Source organism: Plecotus auritus (genome assembly GCF_963455305.1).
Source record: "Plecotus auritus genome assembly, chromosome: 9".
In the NCBI taxonomy this organism is placed as follows: domain Eukaryota; kingdom Metazoa; phylum Chordata; class Mammalia; order Chiroptera; family Vespertilionidae; genus Plecotus; species Plecotus auritus.
In genome coordinates this window covers 135,414,949-135,428,271 of record NC_137783.1, presented here as the reverse complement: position 1 = coordinate 135,428,271, position 13,323 = coordinate 135,414,949, and the positions used below count along the sequence as shown (strand labels likewise).

At 40.5% G+C, this 13,323-nt stretch overlaps 1 protein-coding gene across 1 annotated transcript in view; it reads right to left on the bottom strand.

Moving 5' to 3' along the window:
• Positions 1-3,988: 3,988 nt before the first annotated feature.
• Positions 3,989-13,323, bottom strand: part of LOC308233735 (uncharacterized protein) — a gene marked incomplete at both ends in the record, with an annotated part of 35,015 nt that continues 25,680 nt past the window's right edge. The window contains one exon of the mRNA XM_080640683.1: positions 3,989-4,953. Within this exon, the coding sequence (XP_080496809.1) occupies positions 3,989-4,953 (965 nt within the window). The remainder of the gene's footprint in view (positions 4,954-13,323) is intronic.

The following is a 13,323-nucleotide window of genomic DNA, read 5'->3' as shown; positions in this document are numbered from 1 at the left end:
ACCAGAGGATTGTGGGATTGTGGAGGATGCCTGGGCGCCTGAACATGAGCCTGTTATTGCGCATGTACATAGTCAACCCTGTAGTCCTCAGTATCACAGTATTTGGATGTGACTTCTGGCAGGAAATTATTTCTATTGAGGTTTGCTGTTCCCTTGCGGCGAGGAAGAGCAGAATTAAAGGTTTCCTTTGTTACCTTGGTTTGAAGCGGAGGACAAGAGCCGCGAGTACGACCAGTTCTACGTGGAGTACACACACACCTCCCAGGAACTGCAGATGAAGTGCACCGCCATCAAAGCCTTCAATGAAAACATCAAGATCTTCGAAGAGCAGGGCCAGACTCAAGGGAAGTGCAGCAAGGAGTATCTGGATGCTTCCGGCGTGAGGGCAATGGAAAAGAGATGCAGAGGATCCTGCTGAACTCAGAACAGCTCAAGTCTCCCATCGCCGAGACCCATGAGAGCCGTGGGAAACTGGAACAGGAGCTGCGGACACAGGCCTGGGACAACCTGGAGATCGATAAGTGCATGAACAGCCTGAAGCCAGACCTCATACAGCTGCGCAAGATCCGAGACCAGTGCCTGGTATGGCTCACCCAGAAAGGCGCCGGCAGAAGAAAACCAACCAGTGGTTGGGAATCAAAAAGGAGACGGAGACCAGTATGCACTGATGGAGGATGAGGATGGCCACCCCACCATGAGGAGCAAGCCTGGTATGTGGGCAAGATCACCGCATGCAGGCTGAGGAAATGCTGAACGGCAAGCGGGATGGTACCGTCCTCATCTGTGGGAGCAGCCAGCGGGGCTGCTATGCCTGCTCTGTGGTGGTGGACGGCGATACCAAGCATTGTGTTATCTATCACATGGCCACTGGCTTGGATTTTGCGGACCTCTACTACCTGTACGGGTCTCTGAAGGAGCTGGTGCTGCATTACCAGCCCACCTCCCTCGTGCAACACAACGATGCACTTACTGTCACACTGGCACATCCCGTGTGAGCCCTGGGCCCTGCTTCCTCCCCCCACCCCCAACACATATAGAGCAGGACTCCATCTTTCTGTCTGTCTCTCTTCTTTGTGAATCTTTCTCTATGTACCTCTCTACCTCCTCCACACCATGCCCCCTTTCCCCATGGGCACTGCCCTCCCCTGGCTCTGGCTGCCCCCACCAGTTCCTACAGTTCCCCTAAGCTCCCCCTGCCTGTACCTGCCATGTTTACAAAGGCCCCTGGGGTGCTCAGCCCTAGCCTGGTGCCCTGATTTTTAAGCCATAGACCTAGGGTCAGGGCAGGAAGAAGGCAGGAAGGAAGTTCGCTGGGCCACTTCCCAAGAACCTCAGCTGTGACATTTGGGGCCCGGCGGGTCCCGCCCCACAGACCCAACTTTCAGTCCAAACCCTGAAGTGAAACCCGCACCGGTTACCCCCACATGGAGCTGCTGCCCAGAAGCTCTCCTCCCCCAAAAGCAAAATCATTAAAAATAACTTCAGGAGCTGGGCCCTATCTGACCCCGGGCTTCCCAGGAGCCGAGGCTGCTGCAGGTACTGCTGGGCCAGCCGAGATGCACCGCTGCCCACAGCACCTCCGCGCGATGCAGTTTCAAGGCTTCTCCTTGATCATGTTGGGTTCTGATTTTGTTTCCTTGACTGTAAACCCATTTTCTCCTCTTTTGAGACAAGAACCCCGGTTTTCTATGGACCCCGCTCCTGCATGCCCAGCTAGGCTGGCAGGTGGGTTTTTGTATGGTACATTGATACTGATGTGGATATAAAACATTGAACTAAAAAAAAAAAAAAAGGAGAATGGGATAGTGACGAATAAGAAACTTTGGAGACAGTGAAGGGCAGTTTGTCCAGACTGTTGAGAGCTAAGAATTAGAGTTTAATTGTGATAGAAATCCTCCTAATAGCACCTGATGCCTGAAATCTGAGCATTCTTTTAGGTTTTCCAGTTCAAGTTTTTGGAGACTGCCTATTAAACATTCCTGGTTGGAAAGTGTTTGTATAGAAGCCCCTAAGTATTAAGTATTTGCTGTGTTTACCATGCTTAGCTCTCTGTAAGGAATATGGAATAATGTTAAATGTCTCATGTTCTCAAGAAGCCTGACTTTTAACATAAAAAATAAAGAAGAAATATAAATATTAAAAATAAAAAAAGAAGAGGCTTGAGTTTTAGGGGTGAAATCAGGCAGCCAGGCGAGCAGTTAGGGGCAATCAGGCAGGCAGAGCGGTTAGGGGAGATCAGGCAGGCAGTCGAACGATTAGGAGCCAGAGGTCCTGGATTGTGAGAGGGATGTCCAACTGCTGGTTTAGACCTTATCTGTGGGATCAGGCCTAAACCAGCAGTCGGACATCCCCTGAAAGGTCCTGGATTGCGAGAAGGTGTGGGCCGGGCTGAGGGGACCTACCCCCGTGCATGAATTTCGTGCACTGGGCCTCTAGTAATATATATTGACTTTGCATTATAGTATTTAAGTATTGTTAACTCTACAACATAGCATTGAAGTTACAGAACATAAAGTAGAAGGGTGAATATCACCCAAGGACTTTGCATCCTCTTCTGGGGATAGGGTTAATACCTTCTGAGTTATACATAGTATAATTATACCAGGTTAGGCAGATGACTTTGTTATTGTCTTTATCAGACCTTAAATATGGTTTATAAGTATGGATGCCAAGCTGACAAAGTATGGATTATGATGGTTAATTTTATGTCAACTTGCTAGGCTATATATGGTACCCAGTTGTTTAGTAAAACACTTGTCAAAATGCTGCTGTCAAGGTGGATTTTGGATGTGATTAACATATAAATCAGTAGACTTCATGTAAAGCAGCTTACCAACACAATGTGCATGGGCCTTATCTTTTAGGTCTCAAGAGAAAAAAAACAAGATACCCAAAAAAGGAAGGGATTTCTCTTCCAGAATGTCTTTGGACTCAAGACTGCAGCATTGATGCTTGCTGGAATTTCCAGCCTGCTAACCTGGGTTGGATATTTTTGACTTGCCAGACTCCATAATCACATGAGCCCAATCCTTAATATAAATCTCTCCCTTTGCATCTGACATCCTGTTGGCTCTGTTTCTCTGGAGATCCCTGACTAATGCACAGGATGACCTCTAGAAAGTGTGACCATGACACTTGATGACCCACTCTTATTTTATGACAACTTAGGTGTCTTAGGTTAGAAATCTGGCATTTTACCTCAACACATATTAATTCTGAGAGCAAATGGTCTGCTCCACCATTCCTGACCTACTTGCACATGCCTGCATTAAATGTGAGAGCATAGATTAGACCAGCACACAGGGACCATTGTTAAATGCAAAAGAGGTTCAATGAAAGAAACAGGTAAATTGACCAGATGGTTATTTGTCACCCTTTAAAGGCAAATACAAGAATAAGACATGTTAGATTGAGTGAAGTATCTTTATCAACATTTCTCATCCAAATCAGAGTTCAAGGACTCAATTAATACAATTGGTTCTCAGGAGGAAACTTTAAAAGTAATGAAATTGCTTCAGAGGGAATGTAAATTTTTAGTTTGGGGCTAAGTGAACAATAGCAGCCTATAGTATTCCTGTTCAGTTTTCAGAGGTTTAAAATTCAAAGAACTTTAAAAATAAAAAAGAGAGAGAGAAAACTGTAGCAACTACATGTATTAGGAAAAAATAATGTGAATCAAAATTGTGGGGAAATAAATGTAACTATGGCATTTGTATGTAAGAGTTTCTTTTTTTAAAAATATATATATTTTATTGATTTTTTACAGAGAGGAATAGAGAGTTAGAAACATCGATCAGCTGCCTCCTGCACACCCCCCTACTGGGAATGTGCCTGCAACCAAGGTACATGCCCTTGACCGGAATCGAACCTGGGACCCTTCAGTCCACAGGCTGACGCTCTATCCACTGAGCCAAACTGGTTAGGGCTGTATGTAAGAGTTTCATTGTTGTCACATGCTCAGGCACCTCCTTCAAGTTCTACTAACTCTTCAGAGAGCTTCAGCTGTTCCTTTGCTACTAATGGCCTTTTTCAGGGCATCTTTGACATCCTTGTTCCTAAGGGTGTAAATCAGGGGATTGAGTAAGGGGGTGACAAAGGTGTAAATGAGTGCAAATTGGCGGTCCTCATCCACGGAAGAGCTAGACTGGGGACGCAGGTAGACCAAGGCACAGAAGCCATACTGCAGCAAGACCACGGTGAGGTGGGAGGAGCAGGTGGAGAAGGCCCGGCGGCGGCCGTCAGCAGAACGGATGCGCAGGATGGCCAAGGTGATGAACATGTAAGAGACAGAAATAAGGATGAAAGGGACAGTCAGCACGAGGATGCTCACAACATAGAGGACGGCCTGGTGCACGTGGATGTCAGCGCAGGCCAGCCGCAGGACAGGAGGCACATCACAGAGGAAGTGGTTGATTTCCTGGAGGCGTCCACAGAAGGGCAAGGTGAAGATTAAGGATGTGAGCTGCAGGGACAGGTAGAGCGCCAGACCCACGGCACAGCCCACCATCTGGATGCACAGCTTCTGGGTCATGATGAGGGTGTAGTGCAGTGGGTGGCAGATGGCCACATAGCGATCATATGCCATGATTGCCAAGAGAAAACAGTCAGCACCACCAAGAGTGAGAAAAAAGAACATTTGGGCCCCACAGCCAGCCAGAGAAATGGGCTTCTGGGCTCCAAAGATGTTGGAAAGCATCAAGGGCACCACCACGGTGGTGTAGCTGATCTCTATGAAGGACAAGTTGGACAGGAAGAAGTACATTGGGGTGCGCAGGGAGCTGTGTGTGCACACCGCCCAGATGATGGCTGTGTTGCCACAAAGGATCATCAGGTAGAGGAGGAGGAAGAGGAGGAAGAGGAGAGCCTGGAATTCAGGGACAGCAGTGAATACTCGGAACACAAACTCAGTGGGGCCGGACTGGTTGAGGACAGGGCTCCTCGCAAACATGTCTCCTGCAAAAAAGAACAGAAAGTGCCGAATCTTCCTTTGCTGAGTTCACTATTGCCCGAGGAAAATAAAGATTTTTAAGTTTTGTTTCTGATATGGAAATTACCTTATTGTGATCGAGATTCTAATTGTAATAAAAGATATGAATAATAATCCTTAGAATTATTCATATGTATGTTCCTAAAGAAAAAAAGATCTAAAATAACTTGAAACATCGGCCATTCAATATTCATCCATAGGTGCCAGCTCTTTGCTTTTGTAAAAGATTCATACATATATTGTTGTAGACATTTATTTTATAGATTACATTTTGAATTATGAAAATCTTCATTCTGGATGTTTTGGTCACATAGAGGACTGGGAACACATCTTTATTCCAAGGTGCCACTTATATTTGACATATACCACATATATTTTCCCTTACTGAAGTATTTTCTGTAAGACTTCAATTGTCAACCCAAATTTTAGAGTTCAAATATACTGACAGGTAAGCATTGGATATATGGTAGGTAGAAACAAGAGTGGAGCTAGCTGAGATAAGGAAAGATGATGAGGAAACTAGAAATTTCCTAGAAGGGGGAAAAAAAGAAAAGAAAAGAAAAGAAAAATAACAGTTTTTCACAAAGTCACCACTTTCTGATAGATTTGTATTTAAAAAATGTTTTTTTATGATAAAAAACATCCAGGAGATGATGATCCACTATTCAAAATGTTTTAAGGAAAAATAAGTCCTGATTAAGAGATTTTATCCAACCCAGTTGTCATCCATGTATTATAACATGAAAAACTTTTAAAAAAATTGTAACAGCTCTGGAATTATATCATCTACATCCGTGCTGAAACATTAACTCAATAACTCAAATAATTAGTTTTTTTAAAAAAATAATTAAAATAAAAATTAATTGTTGGGTATTTTGTGATACAAAAGGAAAGTTGTGAGATTTAAAACACAGTAAAACACAGTTATGTCTAAATAAGTATTTCAAATATTGTTTTAAAAAGAACAGAAATTTCAAATAGAAATCTTGAAAAACTTATTATGGAAAATAATTTAAAAAATATATATTTTTATTTATTTCAGAGGAGAAGGGAAAAGGATAGAGGTATAGAAACATTAATGATGAGAGAGAATCATTGATCTGCTGCCTCCTGCACACTTCACACTGGGGACTGAGCCCATAACCCGGGAATGTGCCCTGACCAGGAAGCAAACTGTGACCTCCTGGTTCATAGGTTGATGCTCAACCACTGAGCCATGCTGGTCGGGCTAATATTAAACTAGAGCTACAATCATAACTTATATAAAAATATGAGAAATGGGTATAGAAAAGCAAGATAGGTAATATTGTGCTAGTTTCCTCAAACTACATAAATAATAATTCAGTATAAACCAAATTATTATTTAATGTGGATACAAGTTTTTAATTTTTATATTTTTTAACAGTTAATGTTAATCACTTTAAGCACAAACAAAATATATTTTTCCAAATGTATATCATATAAATATGCCTTTCCCAAAAATTAAAGAGAAAAAGCACAAAAGAATAAAGTTATAGTTTAAAAAAAGAACAAAATGAATAAAGAATTGTATAGAACAAAAATCTTTGTTTTGTTTTTTATTAAATTTATGAAATGACATTGGATAATAAAATTGTGCACCCTTTGATAGCTTAGTTGGTAACATGAAAAAACATATATTTAAAAAAAAATTAAATTCTAGGCCACCTAGCCAAATAATCAAAGTTATCCTAGAAAGGTGCTAATAATTAAGTTATATGACTATTTTGGCCAGACTAAAATAGTCATATAATTTGTTTTATTATTATTGTTTTATTTTTATTATTTTTATTATTTTAGTTTTTAATTTAGAACTTTGCTTAAATCGTCTTTATTTATTCATATTGAATTTATTGGGGTGACATTGGTTAACAAAATTATATAGGTTTCAGGTGTACAATTCTATAATACATCATCTATATATTGTATTGTGTGTCCACCACCTCAAGCCAAGCATCCTTCCATCACCAATTATCCCTCCTATACTCTCTTTTACCTCTGCCCACCAACCTTTCCCTCTGGTGATCACCATACTGCTGTCTCTCTATGAGGTCTTCTTTTTCCTTTTCCTTTCCCTTTCCCTTTCCCTTTCCCTTTCCCTTTCCCTTTCCCTTTCCCTTTCCCTTTCCCTTTCCCTTTCCCTTTCCCTTTCCTTTTCCCTTTCCCTTTCCCCTTCCCCTTCCCTTTTCCCTTTTCCCTTCCCTTCCCTTCCCTTCCCTTCCCTTCCCTTCCCTTCCCTTCCTTTCCTTTCCTTTCCTCGCTTAATCTCTTCACTTTCTTACCCAGTCCCCCAGGACCCCTCCCCTCTGACAATTGTCAGAAGCAGGATAAAACATATCAATTAGGACAATCAATATAGATTGACATATACCTCTATTAAAATACAAAGTCTTTGTTCAGATTGAGTTAAAAAACAAAGATTTTTTTAAGAGGCAAAAAATACAGTGTCATATAAAAACTATTACTCCTTTTATCCAAACATTTTCTGGAAATTCTAGAACATAAAATAAACCATGATTCCCAGCCAAAAAAAGATGAGACAACTAATTGTTCCTATGAAAGCCCCAAGGCAGCCAACTGAGAAGTTTTTAGAAATAACAAGGAACATTTTTAAGAAGGTCAATAGTTAACTAATTTGTATTTAAACACCTTGTTTTCTTTCCCTCTATAAACTACACTGTGGGTGTCCACTCCACACTGAACTCCTCTACATCTGGATTCTTGTATTTCTTCCAGTTGAGGTTTCTGCTTACCAAGTCAATTGTGTTTGTTGACACTCTTGATATTATTAAAGTTAATAAAAGTGTATGAAATGTGGAACTGTGAATGTGAAAAAGAATTTTTTTCAATGCCAATCAATGTTAATGTTTTGGAAATATTTGATAAAAGTGAGTTGCAAACAAATAATAATTTACTGAAAATTTGCTAAGATGGGCATAACTGCTATATATGTTTGAGGGAAAAATCATAAAAAGATGACATAGCATACACTTTTTCACAAATGTCTTTATATATTTATTTTATGTTAAAGACATTGATATTGCAAATTGAGGCAATGATTTGTGAGTATGGTTCATGCAAGAAACAATTCAGTTTGCAATAATCCATCAACAAAAAGCACACACAGAACTGGCTGGTGTGGATAAATTGGTTGAGCTTCATCTCATGAATCAAGAGGTCACAGTTCAATTCCCAGTCAGGGCACATGCCTGGACTGTGGGCTTGATCCAGGGTGGGCAGGAGGCAGCTAATAGATGTTTCCTTCTCATCAATGATTTTATCTTTCTCTCCCTCTCCCTTCATTTCTATGAAATAAATAAAAACATATTTAAAAAAAAGCACACAGAAAATGTTTGGCCAAATATCAGAAGGCTGGGGGTACAATGTACAAATATATGTTTTAAGTTAAATGAAGATTTTAAGGATTACATACATTTTAAAATTAATTTCCTTATAACTGCCTTTTCAGTTAACCAATCAAGCACTGGATCTAATTGCTTTGGATGAAAGGGCTTTTACTTTATATAAAACACAAAAGTTTTTTCCATACAAGCAATAACTACTTAGAACACTCAAAACCCAATAGTGAAACAAATTTAACACCAATATATGTAATATAGTAACAAGACAAATTTAAGGCATGTAATCTTAAAACAAATTTATGGTGATCATTATAGCTTTTTAAAAAAATGGAGATTAAAAATAAAGTTAAAAAAATGGAAACACTTATTTTTATATTCTTGGGAAGACTTTTGGGTAGCCAGAAAAAGAAATCCTTTGACCTTAATTTTAATGCATTCTTTCATCCCTCCCTCTCTTCCTCCCTTCCATCCTACCTTTCTTCTTCCATTCTTTTCTCTAATAGTGAAAACACATTCTTAGCTCAAGAGCTATACAAAAAGAGTCTGAATTTGGTCTGCAGGTCTTGTTTGACTTCCCTTGCTCTGAAGTATTATACTCAGTAAGTTAAGATCAACTAGGAAAAGAATAGCCAATTAAATTTTGAAAGAGATCTGAAGATGATTTCTTACCTCTTTGTAATTTACTTCATTCTATCAAACATCAAAGAAAATTCATACAGACAAAACAATTTTTTTTGAAATGTTAAAAGTTTCTGTCACAGATGATTAAGGGAGCTCTCCTGACGTGCTTTCTGGCCCTGTGTATCCTGTTCTTTAAGGATGAAATGAAATAAGAATACATGGGCTTCAGATGTGCACAAACACCTAGAAATAAAAAGTGGCTGGTAGGTGATGTCCTCGTAATATTTAGATGTGGGTGGGAAAGAATGTGCCGGGGCTCAGGAAATGAGTCAGATGTTAGAATGTCTTCCTTAGGATAGGACAAAATAAACAGGGATAGCAAGAAATCATCCTATGCCAGAATCTTGCATGGGAGGACCAGGCTCATCTTTTGCATTCTCCTCTTTACTCTTGAGGCCATTCTTGCCTGATTTAGCCAGACAATTTAGTGGCCGATAGCATGTCTTAAAATAATGGGTCCCAAAGAGGAGAAATTTCCCCAATGGGCTTTCTTAAAACAAATTCAACTAAAATCATATTTGGAAAAAATTTCCTGGGTTGATCAACTGTGGCAAAGTTAATAGGCAACTTTCCACGTGATGCTCACAGATAACTGCTACCTGGGGACACAGGATGGTGTCCTCATTCCTATCTATACTGATAGGGACCTCTGGATGTTGTGTTCTGGCAAACCTAACCAGTGAAATGTTCATGACAAGTCAGGGCTCACAGAAGGCCTAAAGTGCACTAAAATGAGCCTACTAAGGAAAATTGGAGGTGTCATAAATGATTGGATTAGATGATGTTCATGGTCCCTTCTAACCTCAAAACTCTAAATTGTAATTTCTACTTCCTTTCTCTTAGATTGGACTTACGTCCCATTTATCACTTTTAGCTTTCTCTTTTCCCTGTCAGTCATATTTATATTTCTTTCTAATTTCTATGATGATAACTATATTTTTAACTCTCACCCAACCAGGTTGTTTTATTTACTCCTCTTTTATTTACTTCCCTTCAATTTCATGTACTGTTTTACCCCTGATTCTGCTAACAGAATTTCTATTTTCAACCTGCTAACAGAATTTCTATTTTAATCCTGTAATTTCTTGAAAACCTTTCATCTAAGGATTATCAGAGGTTTTTATGTACTAGTCTACATATATAACAACAACAACAGCACATTAACTCGACTATTTTTTTTTATTACAGTGGTCAATTGAGAGAGCCATCCTTTGACTTAGGAACAATATAGATAACTCATCTATGAAGCAAGTGCACACAGAGATTAAGAGCACATTATCTCTCCTTACCATTAATAGAACCACAGTTTCTTCAAAATACTAGTTACTTTACAATATCCATAATTCTTTAAACATGACATAATTATGTTCACTAGCAATTATAAGGACCAAATTGTCTTGTTTGGTAGTATGAAATTTACCTATGGTCAGTGATCTATACAAAATAGCCCAGAATGTGTAGTATTTATGATAGACCAAAATTCATTGTTAGCACTTGTGAGAATAAACAAGTCATCTTTTCTGTCAAAGAACAATTTAGACAGCTGCCATTTTGGACTGCGTGACTTGGCAGCCACCATGTTGGCTGCATGGCTTACAGCTCCCCTGGGGGGTGCCATCTTGAAACAGCAAAGGCCAACCCCTCCCTTTGAATTAGCCAATCGTGAAAGACTTGCACTTGAGCTCCAACCAAGAGCAAAGGACAGGTCACATGCATAAGGGATTATAAACCCAAGCAGCCCACCTGCTTGGTGTGCATGCGCTTCCAGACCATGTGTGTGCACCCTTCTATGTAGAGGTAAATATGTTTGCCTTGCTTCCTGGATCCTGAGTGTTTATTCTACCAGAACCCCTGACTTGGGGGGCTTGCCTTATTTCTAACAGCACTCTAGAGAAATTTTGAAACATAAAACTAGATAAAATCCTCTTGAAAGTGAGATGTGTGGTATTTGACTCTCCTAAAAGTCAATGTTCATTGAGCATATGAATTTTCCAGTTTAGTTTCTTTTCAGGGGTCCTCAAACTATGGCCCGTGGGCCACATGCGGCCCGCCAAGGACATTTATCCAGCCCGCCGGGTGCCGCTGCCTGTCCTGCTTAGCAGCCAACTCGTCCTGGGCCCGTAGTACTCATAGGAATTTGTTCATAGTTTTTTTTTAAACTATAGTCCGGCCCTCCAACGGTCTGAGGGACAGTGAACTGGCCCCCTGTTTAAAAAGTTTGAGGACCCCTAGGTGAAGCTCCTCATCATGCAGTACAAACTTCTAGAAAACAGAAATGACAAGTCTTTCCAGATAACATGGGCTTTGTTGTAATTAGTGGCAATAAAAGAGAACATAAGGGCTCCAACCCCTTTATATACTTCTGATGGTCTCAAAAACCTATGTGACCCAATGTGCTCCTACAGTTGTTAGGACGGTGGTGAGTAATGGAGAGTCTTCAGAATATCAACATTAAAGAAGATTTTAAAACTTTCAAGGAAAATGCTAGATCAATATTATTTCCATTTTTTCATGTCTCTTTCAGTCTTTGTAATGCTTTCGTAACAAAGATGCCCTGAGAAGACTATTGGTCCTTGCTAAAAGAGATTTTTAAAATATGCCCACTACAGTATGTTATAGGATCAAACAATTGTTAGCTGAACTAAAATTTTAGGCTAGTGTTCCTAGGTTGCATGAGTCTGGTGGTTCTCAATGTTTTAGTATCACCAGGAGGACTTGTTAAAGCACAAATATCTGGGCTGTACTCCTAGAGTTTCTGATTCTATAGGTCTGGATGGAAGAGTTTCTATAATTAACATTTATGAAAAATTCCAGGTGATGCTGATGCTGTTGGTCTTTTAATAATGCCCTTGAACCACTGCTCTAGGGTAACAGTTCTCAAAGTGTGGTCTGCACACCAACTCCATCTGGAATACAGGGGTAGTTTAAGCATTAGGCAGTCTTCCTTACCCAAACTCTCTTATATGAACTTTATCTATTAGAATTCAGGTAAGGAGTAGGTATGGATATATTTTTGCCTTTTGAACTGTTTTTTTTTTTTCTCTGAAATTCAGAAACTAAATAAATTTTGCTTATATTATATTCCTCATCATCCAAAGTCACCACTGACATTCTTGCTATCTCAGCTAATGAGTGATAATTATACAGATTTCTGGGCTCCACCATGGTATACCAAATTAGATTATTTAAAATTAGATCTTAGGATTCTGCATGTCAACAGTCTCAACATCATTCCTAAGAGCATGAATGTTGGAGAACCAAGCTTCTATACTATGTAACAAGAATCATCGAGGCAGTGCCTTCGGTGGTCTTGGATCTGTCTCTTGCTTCAACAGTGTTTGGACGGAACAGACCCAGGGACGCCCCTTCTTCCAGCCTCCAACCACTCTCCTGCATCTTATCCAGTCACCATCTTCAGAAACACCTCCAGGACCAGCCAACACACCGTTTTGTTTTGTTTTTGTTTGTTTGTTTGTTTGTTTTTTGTTTTCTGCCTTAACTCCTTATTGCTGAACAACCAGAATTTTTCCACCAAGGTGGAGGCTGTGGTCAACCACCTGGCCAACCTGCATTTGCGGGCCTCCCACACCTACCTCTCTCTGGACTTCTATTTTGACTGTGACGATGTGGCTCTTGAGGGTTTAGGTCATTTCTTCCCCGAGTTGGTGAAGTGCGAGGGCGCTGAGCATCTCTTAAAGTTGCAAAACAAGCTTGGTGGCCACATTCTCTTCCAGGATGTGCTGAAACCTTCCCAAGATGAGTGGGCAAAATTCAGGATGCCAGGGAAGCTGCCCTGGCCTTGGAGAAGAACTTGAACCAGGCCCTTTTGGAACTGGGTGCCCCGGGTTCTACCTGCGCAGATGCTCATCTCTCTGACTTCCTGGAGAACCACTTCCTGGGTGAGGAGGTGAAACTCATCAAGAAGATGGGCGGCCACCTGACTAACATCTTCAGGCTGGCAGCCCCCAGGCTGGGCTGGGCAAATATCTCTTTGAAAGGCTCACCCTCAAGCATGACTAGGAGCCTCTGGAGCCCAGAAGCCTTTGAGGGGCCCCTCTGCATCCCCTGGTGTCTGGCTTTTACCTGAGCCTCTTCCTGAAACTACTAGTCATTCTTTTAACCACCCTGGAGCCCTCTTTCATGCATTGGACCAAATTAAACAATAAAGTTTTTTGCAGGAAAAAAAAGAAGCATGAAGTTCTTTTGAATTTTAGTAATTGAAAATATAACTGTGATGTCATATACTTAGGAGGTTTACCTACAAAGCACTTCAGA